The sequence below is a fragment of the Cyprinus carpio genome, chromosome B19 (assembly GCF_018340385.1).
Source record: "Cyprinus carpio isolate SPL01 chromosome B19, ASM1834038v1, whole genome shotgun sequence".
In the NCBI taxonomy this organism is placed as follows: Eukaryota; Metazoa; Chordata; class Actinopteri; order Cypriniformes; family Cyprinidae; genus Cyprinus; species Cyprinus carpio.
Window position 1 is genome coordinate 27,917,607 of NC_056615.1, and position 20,495 is coordinate 27,938,101.

At 35.4% G+C, this 20,495-nt stretch overlaps 1 protein-coding gene across 3 annotated transcripts in view; it reads right to left on the minus strand.

Moving 5' to 3' along the window:
• Positions 1-4,380: 4,380 nt before the first annotated feature.
• LOC109074713 (KH domain containing, RNA binding, signal transduction associated 3) overlaps positions 4,381-20,495 on the minus strand; it is a 174,767-nt gene continuing 158,652 nt past the window's right edge. The window contains exons 8-11 of one of the 3 annotated variants that reach the window (XR_006157407.1): positions 15,554-15,612; positions 11,619-11,740; positions 9,228-9,288; positions 4,381-5,229 (exon numbers count right to left, since the gene is read on the minus strand). Coding sequence is in view for 2 of the 3 variants with exons in the window: in XM_042746046.1 (XP_042601980.1) it covers positions 11,649-11,740; positions 15,554-15,612 (151 nt within the window). In the remaining variant the exon portion in view is untranslated. Of the gene's footprint in view, positions 5,230-9,227; positions 9,289-9,363; positions 11,741-15,553; positions 15,613-20,495 lie in introns of those variants that run through there. The other 2 variants (XM_042746046.1, XM_042746045.1) reach the window with 2 other exon arrangements.

Here is a 20,495-nt window from a genome sequence, read left to right on the forward strand (position 1 = left end):
GTATGTCCAACCCTTAATCTTGTTAGAATATTTTCCTCTTTGGTGCTTCTTTTAGTTATTCTCACTACTCCTACTTCTCGTTGTATTTCATAAAGTTGATGTTCTGTATTTTCTCCATGCCATTTATGTTGCCACTTCTCATATATATATGTATGTATATCCTTATGTATATGCTTTAATTACTGCATTTACTTCATATTTACTAAGTGAGATATTCATGATCTCCTATTTTTCCAAAGCCTGTTTTGCTAATCCATCTAAGCGGAAGCATTGCGGCCTGCATTCCATATAAGGACAAAAAGGAAGAGACGTAAAGGTAATGGGCTATAATAAAAAAAATTATATAAATAATAAAAGCTGTATGTATAAATGGCTATATATACATTTACATATATACATATATACATATATATACATATATATGCATATATATATATATATATATATATATATATATATATATATATATATATATATATATATATATATACATACATACAGAAATAAAGAAACCTAGCCACACATTTCAATTTTGTCTTTCTCACTACAATAAATTGTTATGTGCATTATCTTTTTGAGACTAAGTCGGTTCATGTGATCCCAAAATCTGTGTATGTGTTTTTATTCTCTTCTCTGTCTCCCAGGCTTATTAGTTTCTTTGAGGTCTATTTAAATCATGCAACGTGGCTTAATGTGAGACCATTAGTCTCCTTTTAAATTAAACCTCTTTCCATCGCCAAGAGCTTTAGATGAAAATACTGGAACTTGTAAATACTTGAGACAGAAAGTTTATGTCATTTCTTGATAAGTGCACAGTGAGGATGTTGTAAATCCTGGCAAACAGTGAAACAAACTTTGACCTCTCTTTTTGAGGATGAGGAAGACGAACACAGAATGGAGTAGCAGTGGGAGAAATGAAATGTCAGTATGCCCATGTCTCTAAATCTGCTGAGCCAAATGTCAAAGAAGATGTGAAGAAGACTGACAGATTATCTAGTACTCGCTCACAGAAATTGAATGTCCTTCACATTAAGGTGTGTATCCTGACATAGGCCTACAAAAATAGTGAATTAGAAAACTGAGCTAAATTACATCGACAAATGTACTGAGTTTGGTGAGTGGGTACGAAATTCCGAGAAAAGGGCAGATGCTTTACGGCAGCAACAAATGCATGTTTGCAGCTATCCACTTACAACAGTAAATTCCACTCAGGGCACTCCAAAGTAGCAAAAACACAAAAAGTTTATGTATTATTATTTCATATTTATGACAGATCAGGGGACACAAATGATCAAAGCAAGGACTTTTGAAGGCATTTTTATTTCATTGCAAATACTAAAAAATAACATGTATTCTGATGATATTTCAAACACTTCAGTTCTTCTGATGAGTGAATGAGGAGCAGTAAATCATGAGGGACTCTCAACCCAAATGCTTCAAAACTATAAACACTCTGAAGTTACACTTCAAACTTGCTTCATTGTGAGGAAGTTGAACTAAGAGAGAAGAAGAGTGACAGAAAGAGACCACAGATGGACGCATGAGAAATGTTGTACATACAGTAAACATTAAAATGTCACGAACATAAATAAATAGTCAAGACAGAAGCAGCAGAGAAACATATTAAACATGACCTCCAAAGATCTCCTAAAATTAACCAACAGACATGCAAGTTTGATGTTAATGGCTGTTTAAAAGCCAGTTAAACAATCGTCTGAACGTTAGAACGGGGTGCTTTCAGACTACATTATCAACCCCACTGTGGAGAGATGGTCACTGTCCGAGGTGCTGAAAGAGTTTAAATGCAGAAATACATACAGTAACAACAGTAATATAGTGAAGTTGTATTGCAATGTATATATATTATGTATATATATATATATATATTTTTTGTAGTAGTAGTAGTATGTTTTGTAGTAATTTTCAGCAGTCATCACTCTTGTCTTCAATGTCACATGATCCTTCATTCTAAAATGCTGAATCGTAATTATTCAAAAAAAAAATTATATGCGTGTGTGTTTGTAACATGTTATGATACCAACCCCTCAACAGGACAACAAATAAATGAAAAAGGATAGGGGGGAAATGTATCTAACATGATTTAACTGAATTATGCAAATGATCATAATTATTCGTAAGTACTGGTCCGATCTCCATAATTGTTGCAGGCCTCGTGACACCTTTTAAATGCTGCGTGTTTAGGCCTTACCAAACACCAGGCTAATTATGCAGTGACTAAAACCAGCACTATTACAGACATGAGGCCATGACTAAGCCCTGATCCTGACCTCTGACTGAAACAGAGGACGGCCCGCTGGCTAAATGTGCATATGCACCGCTGCGCTGTGAAAAACAGCCTCTCCGCCAGAAACCAACTTCAAACGCCTACACTAAAGGTTTATTGATCTTTGTGGATTGCAGCCTCTTAGGAACGCAAAGGAACTTTTAAAGTTAATCACAGAGGTTTAATAAAGAAGAAAAGCAAGAGACACTTTGAGTTAATTATCAAATAAAAGTCAAGTGTGAAATGCATAAATGTAATGAAAAAAGCTGCCTAGGTAATTAAAAAAAGCTGTGCATACTTTTACATAGCATAGAAAATTTATTTATATTCACCCACCATGAAAAGATACATTAATTTAACTTAAAACAAGTAAGAGCCACTGGTAAATTTGTGTCAAATTTATATTTAACAATGCATAAACACAGACCAGCTTTTCCTGGAAGTTCAAGAACAAGATTGTAACAAAGAATAGAACAAAACAGAATAGAATAGAATAGAATAGAATAGAATAGAATAGAATAGACCCTTTGTCTGGAGTTTTAAAGGCGATCTGATCAATCATAATGCACAATCTGCTACTGTGTCTGACAAACAAACAAGACAGGAGAGTAGATTAACGTCTGTGGACTTGTACTTGAAAAATGGTGTGTTGGACGTCTTCCTGTGGTTGAAACAAGATACCTTCTTATGTTCATTCATGTTTATTTCATGCTTTAACTAGTAAGTATAAAAAGACGATCCGTTCAAGTGTCGTTTTGTATGTGGTGGTAAAGTGATGTTTAGTGGCTCATTAAAGAGCCACAAAATGATATTTATTGACCAAAATGGACAAATTTGGAAAGCTGAGACTTTCTTTTGTATCAAAAGTAACCTGCTTTATCTTGTCTTTTGGCATGTTTTCAGTGTCCTCTTTGCTTCGCAATGTTTTTTTTTTACTGCGTGAGAACATGTGGCATGAGAACGCCAAGGCTTGTTGGAAAAGAAAAGAGCCCAGATCATCATATCCACTCCAAGTTAGCATAAAAATTAATTTACAAAAAAATGTAACTTATTACATAATTCTAGATGGAACAAAACATAGAACATGGAAAAGTTTGACTGAACTTTGTTTGGTCCAGTGGGAACTGATTGTATGAATGTAAATGTCGATTATGAGTCGATTATGATTTCATGTTGACTTGAACTGCGGGATGTTATAGATATGTGTGCTGTCGGCCTGTGGACGTGTGCTCTGTGCACCCAACGATTCTCAAATTCACTTTTCAATGTTTCATGAGACCACATAAAACCATTAACAGGTTGAGAGGTGTACACATCCACTGTATCTGTTTCAGAAGAAGTGAAGAACATCCACACTGATCAATGGAAACCAGAGGACAAGTAAACCGAGCTTGTGTTTATGGTGATATGTGAACATGCAGTAAAACATACTATAGATTCCCCATGTGATCATCACCAACAACACTTAAGTGAATCTGATCAATATGATCGTCACAGTGCATGCAGTATATTTTATATGTGCATTCAGCTCCAAACTAAATAAAGAACACATTTCTGAATGATTCAGTAAATGAAGATTAATTCGTAGGATAGCATCACAACAAGGATTGTACTATTAATACAGTTATTTAGAATATATAATGTGTATAAAGTCATGATATTATGATGACATATGAACATGTTCTTCAGCACATGGTCTGAAAAAAAATAAATAAAAATTGGTTGGTCTTGGTCACTTTTTATATTTAAGTACGACTCCAGTTACCATTTAAGTACGATTTATAAGTATGTGTATGTGTGTGTGTGTGTGTGTGTGTGTGTGTGTGTATGTATGTATGTATGTATATATATATTTATATGTATACACACACACACACACACACACACACACACACACACACACACACACACACACATATATAATCTACATTTAAAAAAAACTCTCTATTTGTAAACATTAAAAATAACAATAAAAATAAATTATTAAAATAAAATGATTTTATTACCATTTTATACACATACAATGAAAAATTATAAAATAAATATAATAATAAAAACAATAAAATTATAATAAAATGAATTGAATAATTAAAATAAAAGAAAGATTATTACCACTTTATAAAAATGAATTTTAAACAAAATGTAGCTAAATGGCCAACTAATAAATTAAATTAAGTGAAAGTAAACGATCAATAAATAGTGTATGAATTGTTACAAATCGTAACAGCTGACCTGACTGGACCAGCAGAAAAAAACGTCTTATTGGTGATCCATTTTAAATTAGACACATTGAGCTAATGAGAAATCAGATGCTGAGATTAAAGTTCCTTTATTAGGATGAACTCATTCAAAATCCTCATAATGAACTTATCACAAGTGCATTTTATCTATTTCAGGTTCATTTTTGTGTGAAAGATGTAGTATTTATATTTCACTCTGTCTTTCCCACTCACATATCACAGACTGTCTTTCTCTCCCTGGCTCCTGTGAGAAGAGTAAAGCCCTGTCTTAATGTGTTAGCACATGACACATGCCCCCATTACCCATAAGTCTGTGCGCAGACAGAAGTGGGTTCACCCTCAGTGCAGCCTGCTGCAAAATGCATGTAGGAGCCTATATAGTGCGTCTGAGGCAGCTGTGAGAGCAGCGTTTCCCCAGGACGTCTCCCTTGAGGACAGCAGAGAGAAGGCTGGACCTCTCATCTATCCATTATTGCCACATTAACACTCTTAGTGTGGCGCTTTGTGACCTCGCAGAGGTTCAGAAGCCTTTTCCAGAAAGTTCCAGTAGAAATTGAGTCTTCCCTGTGGAGCGGCATGCTCCTCAGTGGGCCACGAGGGACTTTTTAAGTCTGCTTATTGTGTTTTTCTGGCTAAGCACAAGCTCTCTATGGCAGCGTCCGCGCAGTTATAGTCTTCAGGATCAGATGATGCAGCCAAATCTCCCTAAAACAGAGAGAAAAATATGAAAACCATCAAAGCTGGATCATTCAAACAAAATCAAATTGCAATTGTTGCTACGACCTGTGTCAAAGAGTACACCCTCAAGACTATAGAAACCAATACGTTGATCTGAAAAGCCTATAATATAACATTCCTAATGGGGTCTGTGGTCCACTAAGGGGTCCATCTCATATAGCCAAGGGTCCGCAATATTATAGACTTCAAGGCCTAGATTCCATAAGTATATTTTACATTCATTTTCTCTGTAAGCATAAAAAAAAAAATCAGTAAAAATAAATAAATAAATAAATAATATGTGTTAAATATTTTATTAGCCAAAAAAAGGTATTAGAAAATTTGAAATTAAAAGTTTAGAAGACTGTACACATGATGATGCAAAACTGTATCCCTTTATACAGTGGGTACGGAAAGTATTCAGACCCCCTTAAATTTTTCACTCTTTGTTATATTGCAGCCATTTGTAAAATCATTTAAGTTATTTTTTTTTTCCTCATTAATGTACACACAGCACCCCGTATTGACAGAAAAACACAGAATTGTTGACATTTTTGCACATTTATTAAAAAAGAAAAACTGAAATATCACATGGTCCTAAGTATTCAGACCCTTTGCTCAGTATTTAGTACAAGCACCCTTTTGATCTAATACAGCCATGAGTCTTTTTGGGAAAGATGCAACAAGTTTTTCACACCTGGATTTGGGGATTCTCTGCCATTCCTCCTTGCAGATCCTGTCCAGTTCTGTCAGGTTGGATGGTAAACGTTGGTGGACAGCCATTTTCAGGTCTCTCCAGAGATGCTCAATTGGGTTTAATTCAGGCCTCTAGCTGGGCCATTCAAGAACAGTCACAGAGTTGTTGTGAAGCCCCTCCTTTGTTATTTTAGCTGTGTGCTTAGGGTCATTGTCTTGTTGGAAGGTGAACCTTCAGCCCAGTCTGAGGTCCTGAGCACTCTGGAGAAGGTTTTCATCCAGGATATCCCTGTACTTGGCCACATTCATCTTTCCCTCGATTGCAACTAGTCGTCCTGTCCCTGCAGCTGAAAAACCCCCACAGCATGATGCTGCCCCCACCATGCTTCACTGTTGGGACTGTATTGGACAGGTGATGAGCAGTGCCTGGTTTTCTCCACACATACTGCTTAGAATTAAGGCCTAAAAGTTCTATCTTGGTCTCATCAGACCAGAGAATCTTATTTCTCACCATCTTGGAGTCCTTCAGGTGTGCGTTCATGTGTCTTGCACTGAGGAGAGGCTTCCGTCGGGCCATTTTGCCATAAAGCCCTGACTGGTGGAGGGCTGCAGTGATGGTTGACTTTCTACAACTTTCTCCCATCTCCCGACTGCATCTCTGGAGCTCAGCCACAGTGATCTTTGGGTTCTTCTCTACCTCTCTCACCAAGGCTCTTCTCCCCCGATAGCTCAGTTTGGCCGGACGGCCAGCTCTAGAAAGGGTTCTGGTCATCCCAAACCCAAACATCTTCCATTTAAGGATTATGGAGGCCACTGTGCTCTTAGGAACCTTAAGTGCAGCAGAAATTTTTTTGTAACCTTGGCCAGATCTGTGCCTTGCCACAATTCTGTCTCTGAGCTCTTCTGGCAGTTCCTTTGACCTCATGATTCTCATTTGCTCTGACATGCACTGTGAGCTGTAAGGTCTTATATAGACAGGTGTGTGGCTTTCCTACAATTCTGTGTTTTTCTGTCAATATGGGGTGCTGTGTGTACATTAATGAGGAAAAAAAATGAACTTAAATGATTTTAGCAAATGGCTGCAATATAACAAAGAGTGAAAAAATTAAGGGGGTCTGAATACTTTCCATACCCACTGTATATAGGTATATATTAAAAATGTAAAACATATAAATTATTATTATTTAACTGGCTACAAATCTGTTTTAATCAAAATGTAGCCAAAACAGCTAAAAAAAAGTTTAGAGGTAAAATATAAAAAGAAAATGTAAATATTAACATTTTAAATAAATTAAATTAAATAGAAACATTAAAACGGTTTAAAACTATTTAGGTTAATAACAAATAAGATATAAATAAATGTTTTAAAAAAAATTGCTGAAAGCTGAAAGCAAAAAAAAAAAAAAAAATCAAACAAAAAAAAAACATTACAATATTATAAACTACTTCACAAATATGAAAAAGTATTTAAAAATATTAAAAATAAAAAACATTATGAATTACTTAAAAATATTAAAAAGTATTTAAACATATTAACAATTAAAATAAAATTAAATAGCAACACAAGTTTAAAACATTTTTTTTTTTTTATTACTTAAAAAATATTTCAATAATTAAATTAAAATAGTTAAATAATAATAATAAACAGGAACACTAACCAGTTTAAAACATTTGAAGTTAATTGCAAATCAGATGTAGCTGAAACTGACCAAGATATGGCTTGTAGAGAAGCACATACCATACAGTAACACCCTCAGAGTTCACAATAGGCCTGTCTTGAAAGGTTTATGATGCTAAAAGTCAATTTCTTGCTGGAGAAAATGTCTTGGGCTTTAAGCATCTGAGTACGCTATCAAAAAGAGCCTAGGTATTTTTCTGTGTGATTTTTGTTTGCTCATTTCTTGTGTACGTATGACCAGGATGTAATCTGGAAAAACCAATTTATGCAGCCGTTTCTCTGGTCTATCTGCTGTTATATGGAGATAAACGCCTTCGTTTCATCATTTCTCTAGCATGTTATATTGGTGGCGATGCAAACAAAACAGTTCTCGATTCAAAAAAGTTTAAGAAAACCTTGGAAAACAACAACAACAATACAAATATTAATAAAAAAGTTATTTGCCGAAACTCAGATACAGTCCTAAGTACCTTACTTTTAAACAAAGGGAATAAATAGAAGACCTGCAGCTGTTCATTCTGTTTAGATGCGTCCACTGATCAATTTCAGATGCATCCACATTTGCATAGACTAATAAATGGAGTAGTGTAGCCCAAATCATTGTATGTTGCAAATACGTATGAAGGTATATGGCAGAGTGTTGTGGCACTCAGCGCAATAATCAGCCATAGAGAGCAGGCGTTCTGATAGGATTATACTATGAGATCTCTAACCGTCTCTCTCTCTCTCTCTCTCTCTCTCTCTCTCTCTCTCTCTCTCTCTCTCTCTCTCTCTCTCTCTCTCTCTCTCTCTCGTCTTTATCCTTTCATGCCGTGGAAGCTGTTGTTTGACAGCCGCTGGATGAAAGCATGTCTGCTCTCTCGAGGCAGGGATTTAACAGCAGACGCACTTAATAGAACTCTTGCTTTCCTCATCACTGTCAGGCGACTTCAGTTCGTTTACACATTAAACCCCTCATTTGTGTTCAAATGTCTCATAATATTACATCAATACTAGTGAACACCTAGCATTTCTGGGGAAGGAGTGAGTGTTTGTGTTCCCTGAACAGCAGATTACACTAGATATTCCTGCAAGAGAGTAGTGTTATTTGTTGTAAGGGTGTTTACATTCTTCCTTTCAAAACCCAGCACGCCAAGTTTCCAATTGACACTATAACTGATTTTTAAGCGTTTTAATGCTAATAATTTATTTTAATTGCAGTTCTTTTCATTTTTTATGAATTTTAGAGTTCAAATAATTAATAATAATAAAATAAATAAATAAATAAATAAAAAGTAATTAATTAACATTAATACATTTAAATAGCAACAAAAAAGCAGTTTAAAGCATATTTTATTGCAAACCATTTATTAAAATGAATTTCATCAAGATGTAGCAGAAACAGACAAATATCTGGCTTATATATATATGATATAGGACACAAAGCATATACCAAATTTTCAAATTGATTCTGGAGAAAATAGGTTGGATTTTAAGCAAATGTATTTATTTTAATTAATTGCCGTTCTATTCATTTGTAAAAATTTTGTTGTGTTAACTTAGTTGAAATAATAATAATAATAATAATAATAATAATAATAATATAGTATATTACATAAAACATTATGTTTACCTTAACCAATCTGAGAAGAACATCAGTGGCTTTTCATGGCTTCAGGCCCAGCTATTGTAATCTGAAAAGAAAAGAGAAACATTAAAACTGAAAGTGCAGATTAAAAAAAAAACAAAAAAAAACAAAAACAAACCCAACACAAGTTTACCACAAATCTGCAATGGTTTACAAAGCGTATAGTAAGTCAGTATTAAATATTCATTTATTCAAAGCTATAGCACATAAAAAATAAATATATAATTTTATCTCCTCCTTTAAAATAATTGGTGATAATAATGATTTGTTAAAGTAATATTACAGCTATTTATTAATCTTTTTACAATTGGACTTCTAATTTAAGTTCCTCAGCAAAACGTAAGCCAAGAACAGCTTTAAATGAACAGGTTTGTTTTGGTTTTATCCAGTTTAAGGGCTAGTTTAGATGAGATTAGATTGTGACGGGTTGTTTACCTTGTGGAACGAAGGCCTGTAAATACAGCTACCGCCATCCTCATCAGCTCTGAGGTCAGCTGGGGTCATTTAGAGGTCATGTGGGGGCGGGCTGTTTAGTGGACTATAGAGATGGTCATGTGACCAGAAGGGGGAAGAAAGAGCAAAAACAGCAAGCAGAAATCCCCAAAAAAGAACCAAGGTCAAAAAGCCACCGCTTACATTATTGAATCTTAAAATATCAAATATGACAATATGTGGAATTACTTTCCATGTGCAACAGTACTGTGTCTATAGAGTCTAGCAAAGCTGCCATTTATAAAAGAACATGATTAAAGATATATTAGTGGATAATTAACTTCTACGAGAAAGTAGCTTCCATATGCTTTAACACAGAAGAGTCTCATGTGTTTTCAAGTAGAAAGAATTAGAACAGATGATAAGGTAAGTTTATAATTGCACATTTATTTCAAGCTGCTGGGTACGGTATCTTACATATAAATTTAAAATTGTGCTGGCTGCAATTAAATTGAATTCTACTGTCAAAATAGTTACATTTTTGAAAGAAATACTAGAAATGCAAAGGGAACAAATATACTTTTTGGTTTATTTCCACTTTTATGTGAGCTTAAAGGATTTTTCCCCCCATTTTATTTTCTCATCATAAGATACTGTATGCTACACTTTTGATGATAATACACAGCAGATGTTAGTTTAGATTATGAAGTTTTACCAAAGTAAACAAGGACAAAATGTGCTCTCAAACACGATATTTTTTCTTTCAAAAAGTTTATTTTAGAATCAACTGAGACGAGAATTAAAGGGCTTACACAAGCTTACAAAGATTATAGCTCTTAACAGAAATTGATTAAACTGCCACCACCAGTACCAGAATCATTTTCATTACTATCACTTTTTAAACTTCAGCATACATTTGATTAGGCTTTTATTAGTTTTATAAAACAGTACTAGTTAATCTTTAGTCAACAGTATTTGGTTTAGAAATGACCATAGCACTTTGCTGTGCACTTAAAATGCATAACAAGAAGTTTTCAAGGATACACAATGTGCCAAAACTGCTGTCTTGCACAAGCAATGCTTCGGTTTAGTCTGTTCTTGTTTTTTAAATGCTCTGTCGCTATTTTTAACCCATCCGTGCTATATAACATACTCATGGAAAGTCAACATTGGTGCCGTATAAAGGCTTATATGGGCTATAATGCATTAGAATTGCACAGTAAAGTGTGCAGGAGTATCTCTCATATCTGAAAATTATGAAATTGATTTGGGAATTTTAGTCATTTGGATTAATTGCCCAAAACTGTCCGAACGCTCTTCAGAAGGTCTAAAAGTAGATTGCTTACTAGAAGAAAACACCTATTACCACAGAGCTCATTAAAGGGTTTAAACGCTCAACACAAAAACCAGACAAAACTACACAGGCTTTTCTCATCGCAACTCAAACTGCACATAGTTATTATTATTTTTATTTTTTTCACGACATGCTCCTATAAGCCCTTTAACGCTGAAGAACTTGCCATTTAGAAAAGAGAAAGGAGGAAGGAAAACAACATTTGCACTGAGTTTGTACTGCATTTTCTTTTACTTTTTTCCTCTAGTTAAAGGTAAAATTTACAAGGGACACACTGAAGCTGATCACCCATCAAAAAAAAAAAAAAAAAGTATCTACAAAAACTGACCTGCTAAATCTAAACATCGTACTCCTCATATAACTCCACCCCTAACCGCTAGTGCCCGCCTCCCCCCGACATAAGTAGGTCTATTTGAATTCTGATTGATTCTCTGATTTAAACTACATAATCCAGTGATCCGTAATGTTCCGTTTGTGGGGGTCGTCCAGAATCAGCTCCACAGAAACTTAATTTTACCCATCAGCTATTTTTGTCGTTTTGGTTGATTTTATTTGAAAAAAGGAAATAGAGTCCATAGAAAATCCATTACTTGGGAGGGCACATGAAGGACTGTAGCAGGTCAGAACCGGGAATATGGCTGCTCTCTGTACACTCCTTTGCTTGTCCTTGCTGGTGGCGCCTTGTTGCAGTTGTTTGTCCATTCCTCCGGGCCTGAAGAGGGAGACAAAGTGCAAAGGTCAGAAAGGTCATTAGTCATTCAGGCCTTGTTCAAATGCTTTAATTAGTGCATTCTGTAGTGAAACACGCTCATTAAATGCTGAACAACACTTGTAAGACCTTCATGTTTCACAGGCTAACAGTGACGTGTTTGAATACATACTCTAACATTAGTCAATGAAATAGGTAGGCCTATGTGTGATGATTGTGTATATTGCTTGGTCGATACAATGTGACAAATTGACAATTTACAGTAATTTTAATGAAACGTGACTTAAAAATGCTTTAGAGAATAACATAAAAATATTACAATTGTCATGTTTTGATGGCGTGTCGTAAACCTGTCAAGAATATGCTCAGATCATATTTCACCCCAAAAAGAAATAAACACTATTCTGAATCATGAAAAAAATAAGCATATTTTAAAACAAATAAGACTATTTTGTATTGTTATGCATTTGCAGTACAAAAAATACACACAATTTGAATGGTAAATTATTAAAACACTGCAATTCTTGACTTTAATTTACTTGTATTTAAATGGTAAATTATTAAAACACTGCAATTATTGAATATATATATATATATATATATATATATATATATATATATATATATATATATATATATATATATATATACAGGAGTGCACATAAGTGGTCCGCAGGTCCGCATGTGTGACCAAAATAAAAAATGCGCTATATAAATAAGTTCTGACAGTGCATTTGCGTACTGACATGGTTGACATCTGTTCATACACAATTACCATTTTAGATCGACAAACTGTACTATACAAGATTGCTTTTCAAACTGAAAGCATAAATCTATGTTATCCCATGCCGTTTACAAAGCACAATGCAAAACTGTGACATTCATTCACTGACGCTCATAATCAGCAGCAGCGCTAAATCCAGTAGCACATATACAACCCGCCAAAATAAAAGCCTGCTGATTTTACGTTTGAAAATGATGAAAACGCTTTTATTTATTTTTAGATGCTTTTATCCAAAGCGACTTACAGTTAGGGAATACATAAAGCGATTCTTCTTAAAGAGGCAAACAAAGAAAGTAGTAGTAAATATTAGCATTTTATTTTTAAGTTTAATATAAAATAATAGTATTTGTATTGAATACTAGGCCTACCTTTTATTTTTAATATTATTATCACACATTATTATTTAGTTTATTATTTTATAAAAAAAAACTATATAAATAAAGTACAATAATATCATAACTAATATTAATTATTTTTTTTTTAGTTATATTTATTGCGTCACACTATATGCAGTGTGAGGACCAAACCAAATCTCTAGGTTCTCATGAGAACCAGGCTAAAAATGTATGTACACCCCTGTCTATATATATATATATATATATATATGAAAGTATGAAAATACTGAAATGATTAGCATTTATTTATTTATTTGCTGTAATGCAACTTTGAGTGTGTTTCTGTGAGATTCACTTGTCCGCCAGTAAAGTGTCATTTCTTTGTGAGTGTGTGTGTTAAACAGGTGGTTTGCTCTTCCTCCCACGAGGATTCTGACAGTGATTTGTTGTCAAACATGCAGCAATCCAAAGCACCTTCAAATGTGATTTTTACACAATAACATCAATCTTTAAAATAACAAAGTCCAAGAGTCACCACACCATCCACTATCTTCCTCTCTGAGCTCTTGGCACCTCTGATAATTTAGCCCAACTAACACTGACAATCTGAGAGAAACGTCCCCAAACCATCCTGCGTTTGTCCTTCACCTCAGAAAGAACAAAACAACTTTAATTGCAGCAGAGGATCAAATAGCCACTTGAAAGGGGTTTGGTAGAGTGCCCTCGAGCGAGAGGTTACCGCCGCCATTAGCGTAACAGCAGAGCTCATTCTCGAGCGTCCGTGTCGATGAACGAGTGCGCTATCAATACTAGCTTTTGTGTGATCTTGCTCTTTTTCAGCTCTTTTTAGGGACAGGAAAGCACAAAGGCCGTTGCTCTAAAGTCACTAGTTTTTTCAGGCTGGGAGCCGTAGTCAATAATCTTTAATTAGAGAGCTGTCAGTCTCAGGTTAGCCTGCGTTAGCTTCTAGAAAAGGGTTCAAGCGCACTGTCCTTGCATTTAGAAAGAACAAAGATGTGCATCAGCCAGATAATAGGAAGATCTCCTTTGAACTGTCAAGCTGTCTATGCGTTGTACCACCTGGAAAAGTGTTAAGTTGAGTGTTATGGATTGCTTATGTGTATGTGAGTGTAGAGCTGTGTGTTTCAAATGTGGTCGCAAAGTGACAAATGACTGGAAAGCGACATGGAGGAAATGTGAAAGACAAAAAGAAAGTGTAAAGTCACTTTTAAGATGCAATTACACAACTATTTCTATTTTTTTTAATTTTTTTTTTCAAATCAGTTCTGTGGTCTAATTTAAAGTCCTGTCATGTCCAAACAAGCCATCTAACATTGTTACATCTCATTTCCTTGTGCTCTATTATATTTATTTATTGAGTTTGATAACAAAAGCACCACTATTGCCAATTCTTATACGACAAAAGTTTGCTTTTGAACCTGGTGTAAAATAAATAAACAAAGACTTACATCACATGTCTATATATATTACCGGAACATTTCTTTGTTAATTGCATTTTACTCTTTTTTTTTATTTATTATTATTATTATTATTATTATTTGATCATAGTTTCTAAAATATAATCATTAGTATTTTAATTTGAATGAAATATACATATATTGTATATAAGTGGTGGCCAAAATTGTTAGAACACCTGACAGATCTGAAAATATTGACCTTTTAATTAATGAATAATAATTAGTATTAAAATAATAATATGTAATACTATATTTATAATTATATAATAAACTATACAATTTAAATGTAGAAAAATACATAGTACCTTGTATTAAAATAACAATTCATATTTATAACGTCTTTATGATAATTTGTGTTTTAATGAGGAATTTACATATTTTAAAAGTAACATCTGGGTCTGGATCAAGAATAAAACATAAAATAAAAATAAAGCCTATATACAGATAGCCAGTTGAGAAAGCAGAAAAAATTAAGACAAAAAAAGTTTCCAAAGTTTTAACACAGCCTTCATATAACAACCATTTCTAGGACTTAAAACTGACCTGAAGAAATCTATAAAATGGAAGTTTTAAAACTATATGCTGAACAAAATGAGGTTTGAATCTGTTATAAATATCTCTAATAAATAATACTATTGTAAACAATGTCCACAAATGCATCTTTACATACACACTAAAAGCACGCACACATTAATATTCTAGCTGCTGAGAAATACAATGGCACATCTTATCTTTTTTGCTTGGACAATGAGCTTACAAAAGCTACATCAGCAGTTTCAGAGAATTGCAATTCTTCTTCAGATATCTCTGCCATATTTAAGCTATTCTGTACCTACAGTGTCCATAACCGCAAACTTGTTTGCCTTCCACAGAGCGCGTGTCCGACAGCATTTTGATTCTTTTCCTGCATCCGAACCTGTCTCCCTTCAACATTCCTTTAAATGCCTGTTCATGTAAATACAATACACTGCAACCAAAAGCCTTGCAATGCCAGCAGTATTTATAACAAGAGCTGTACAGCAGGAGCTCTGTGTTCTTTGGGCAAAAGACAGACTCAAAGTTCATGCACTAACTGGAAGTATTATAAAACAGACGGCCTACTGCTTCACTGCACTGGAAGGGTGAAAATCTAGCTAAACAGGCTGTCAATCAACTGCAATAATTTCTACATGGTTATAAAACTGTATTGACAGAAAAAAAAATATATAATAATTCTTACCGTATGAGTCATATGATTCTCCACTGATTCCATGGCTGTATTCATAATAATCATCTGAACTGTGAAAAGAAATGAAAGACAGAAATTTAGAAAGGTGTTCTTAAAATATATATGTAAAGTACAGGGTATGTATGATTTCTCATATACAGAAATGTAATTAAAAATCTCTGAAATTAGACATATATTCAGACAAATCCTATATAAAAATATATGCATACAATTTAAATGCTTTTCGTTGTAAATTTATTAAGCAAAATAAAAGTAATGTTGTGTGACTGGCTGTAAATGTGATTCATTTTAATGATCCATTGTCCAACGAAAAGCAAGAAAAAGGTGATGTGAATTCAAGGCTTGTGTCTGCTTATTTGACATTGTCTGCTCCCTATTTAAATTGACAAAGCAACATCTCAGCAGCCACATGAAGCAGGGTAACCCATCGGAGAAGCTATTTTCCGAGCAGATTTGCGGTGCGCCTTCCTTTCATTCCTGCATCTCAGATGTTTTGCTCCTGGGGGTCTGTTCCCTTTCTGCCTCCAAATTGAGTTTTTTCCCATAGGCCCTCAGCTGAGTTGTCCAATGTCAATCACAACTGACTGCTAACCATATCCCGGTGTTCATGCTCCCATAATTCCACTGGCCTCAGTAAGGATGAAGCCATGAGAAATAGAAGCCTTGCTGGAAAATAAAAAAGATGCTATCCAGTTCTCTTCGCTTTCACCATTAGGAATTCTTCTGATTTTGACATTTCTATTCTATTCTATTCTATTCTATTCTATTCTATTCTATTCTATTCTAACTCCGTCATGTTTTGTTTTATATTAGCTTCCTTAATTTCCATAGCTCCTGCCATCATTTTCATAATTTAACTCCTTTCAGTGTTTCCCATTAATCTGGCAGCCAGCCATTGAGTACTCTGTCCCACTACAGCTCCATAATGAACAAAAATATTTTACACTTATCTAAACAATATAAAAAGTCTCTAACATTGTGTTTTGTGCTGTTGCCTTTGCAAAGCATCTGTAAAAGCATCTAAGGTGCAGTGCACTTGTCAAAATGCAAAAGGTTGGCAATTAATTTATTTAAAATCATTAATTATTTAAGAACATTTTCTCTGTCATGCTGCGAAGTTTCAAAGCGAAGCACAGTACTGTGTTCATGTGAGCAGCTCATTATGCTTTTCAGTCATGTCACATGCAGCAAACTCAATCTCTGCATGGGTTGTAAGTTTAACATACATTTGCAATGCAACATGCACCAGTTATGCTTTATTTTTCATAATTCCTCCCTTCTCTCCAGTCAAACTATCTTAACTCCTCCCCCATTCCAATTATGCCATCATAACTCATTCTCTTCAATCAGTCACAATATTATCGCTCCTCTCCATTCCAATCATAATACTATAACTCCTCCTCCCATACCAATCATACTATCATAACTCCTCCCATTTCCATTCATGCTATCATAACTCCTCCCCTCATTCCAAACATACTATTGAAACTTCTCCCTTTCAATCAATCTTAATATCAAAACTCCTCCTCCATTTAATCATTCTATCATAACTTCTCCTCGCATTCCAATCACACTATCATAACTCCTTCTCTCATTCAAATCATACTATCATAACTCCTCCCCGTTCCATCCATACTATCATAACTCCTCCCCCTCATTCCAATTATACCTTCAAAACTCCTCCTCTAATTCCAATCATACTATAAATCTGCCACCATTTCAATTATGCCATCATAACTCCTTTTTGATCCATCAAAATACTATAACCCCTCTCCATTCCAGTCATAAAACTATAGCTCCTTCCCTCATTCCATTCATATTATCATAACTCCTCCCCTCATTCCAATCATACTGCTAAAACTTCTCCCTTTCAATCAATCATACTATCATAACTCTTCCCCATTCCATTCATACTATAACTCTCTTTCCCCTCATCACAATTATACTTTTAAAACCCCTCCCCTAAATCAATTCATACTATAACTCCTCCCCATTCCAATTATGCCATCATAACTCCTCCTCTCAGATCAATCACAATACTGTAACTCCTCTCAATTCCAGTCATAAAACTATAGTCCTTCCCTCATTCCATTCATACTGTTGTTACTCCTCCCCTCATTCCAAACATACTATAAAAACTTCTCCCTTTCAATCAATCATAATATCATAACTCCTCCTCCATTTAATTATTCTATCATAACTCCTCCCCATTTAGATCATGATACTATAATTCCTCACCTCATTCCAATCTTTTTTTTTTTTTATAATTCTCCTCATTCACAACAGACACTCACTCATGCATCAATCCAGTGTAAGTGGCTGCAGAAAGAGTGTCTTGGTTGTTATGCAGAGAGGAAATCCCATGTCAAAGCTCACGCAGAGGTTCCTATCGGCAGCCTGCTGTTACTCCTAGTTTCACGCTTAAAATGTATCTGCACACCACGAAGAAGAAGATAGGATGAAAAAGAGACAGAGAGGGTTGTGCTGGTATTGCAGTGTGAAGACCAACAACTATGGTCACTATTCCCACACACGAGCAAGCCGAGAGAAGGCTTTCTATCATATGTCTGATGAAATTTCCCATTTCCACTGCGCATGAGGTGAAATTGAAGAGACCTAAAGCTTTTGTGTTCAGTAATGCATCAGTCAACTTCACAACCTGCTGCCAGATGCATCTCTCTCCGCATGTTTCACACCATAAAGAACCTCTTCTCTGCAATCTGAACACCAGCTTGGGTTCAAACCTAGTTAGACACCTTTAATTTCTTCCCTGACACATCGTCAATATTCCTTCTTCCCTTAATTCAGCTCTCTCCCTCTCCTCCAGCGCAGAGTTTGTTCTGTTCTACTCAATTACACTGTTCGGCTCACTCCAGTTGAGGTAGAGAGTTAGCAGAAATTATGATGCATTTAAGTCACACACAGTCCAATTCCCTCCAATTAGCAACACACACGTGTAAACACTGCAAACATGCTGTCGAATGAACTACAATCACCAAGAGGAACATTTCATTCCTCAGAGGAGACTTAATGGCGCTATCAGGTATGCTGAATGCTTTAATAATAATAATAATAATAATAATTCATTACATTTATATAGCGCTTTTCTGCTTTTTTAAGCACTCAAAGCTCTCTACGTTGTGAGGGGGTATCTCCTCGTCCACCACCAGTGTGCAGCATCCTCGTGGATGATGCGACGGCAGCCATAGTGCTCCAGAACGCCCACCACACGCCAGCTTGGTGGAGAGGAGACAGAGTGATGAAGCCAATCAGTAGTTATGGGGATTGTTAGGAGGCCATGATGGTCAGAGGCCAATGGGCAAATTTGGCCAGGATGCCGAGGTCACACCTCTACTCTTTTTGAAAGACATCTTGGGATTTTTAATGACCTCAGTTTAACATCTCATCAGATGGACGGTGCTTTTTGACAGTATAGTGTCCCCCTCACTATACTGGGGCGTTAGGACCCACAGAGACCACAGGGTGAGCACCCTCTCCTGCCCTTACTAACAGCTCTTCCAGCAGCAACCTAGTTTTCCCTGGAGGTCTCCCATCCAGGTACTGACCAGGCTCAAACCTGCTTAGCTTCAGTGGGCAACCATTCTTGGGCTGCAGGGTGATATGGCTACTGGCTTTGGAGAAATAAAAATACACAAATGAGACGAGTGTTAAAATGCATTATAAGAGCACAGGCTTGTAAAATAAATGTGGAGAGTAGATCTTTTTGATTACAGGTATCTTGGAAAATCTGAGCACAGTTTGAGTCACCGTTGAGATCTGACACCCTGGTGGAGACAGAGATAAACACTCAATGGCTACTTTATTAGGTAAACCCGTTCAACAGCTCATTAGTGCCAATTATCTCATCAGCTAATCACATGGCAGCAACTCAATGCATTTAGGTATGTTATGTAGATTCGGTTCAAACCAAGCATAAGAATGTAGAAAAAAATGTGATGTTAATGACTTTGAATGTGGCACAGTTGTGGGTGCCAGACAGGCTGGCCTGAGTATTTCAGAAACGTGTGATATACAGGGATTTACACGCAAAACATCCTTAGGGTTTACAGAGAATCGTTTGAAAAAGAGAAAACATCCAGTGAACGACAGTTCTATGGTCGTAATAGCCTTGTTGATGCCAGAGGTCAGAGGATAATGGCCAGACTGCTTCCAGCTGACAGAAAGGCAACAACTCAAACACTTGTAACAACCAACGTAGAGCATCTCTGAAAGCACAACAATAGCTACGTTTCCATCCAAAGATTCAAATTTAACTTGTGCGTGAAACTGGAATATTGCATAAAACATTTGCGAATAAATAAAGCATATTTCCATCCAATGAGTCAAACAGAACAAAAACATCACTTCTTGATAAACTGGCACTAAATGTCACTAAGAAAAGTAGGAGAAGCCACTTTATATAATAATTTTTGTAAATGATTAGTCCGCGGGTTAGTCAAGTTACACCATCCCATCGTGCAAAGACACATGACTTTTTTGCTGTGCATGGTGAAATTTATTCGGTAAATGCGTTTTCTTTTTTTTCCAGTTTTTTTTTTTTGGATAAAAATTGTATCCTACTCAGTTGCATGCACAACTTTTTTTTGCACATTTTTAGAATTTACATGCATATTGGCGTTTCCATCCAGAGGTTTTTTTTTTTTTTTTTTTTTTTATGTGATATTCCAAAATGATATATTCCATAGATAATGTCGAACACTGAAGCAGATGGGACTACAAGTAACAAAGACTCACCTAAATTGGACAATGTAAGATTGGAAAAAGGTTGCCTGGTCTAATGAGTCTCGATTTCTGCTGCGACATTCGGATGGTTAGGCCAGAATTTGGCAAGAATAACATGAAAGCATGGATCCATCCCATACACAGATGGCCTCCAGAGTCACCAGATCTCAATCCAGTAGAGCACCTCTGG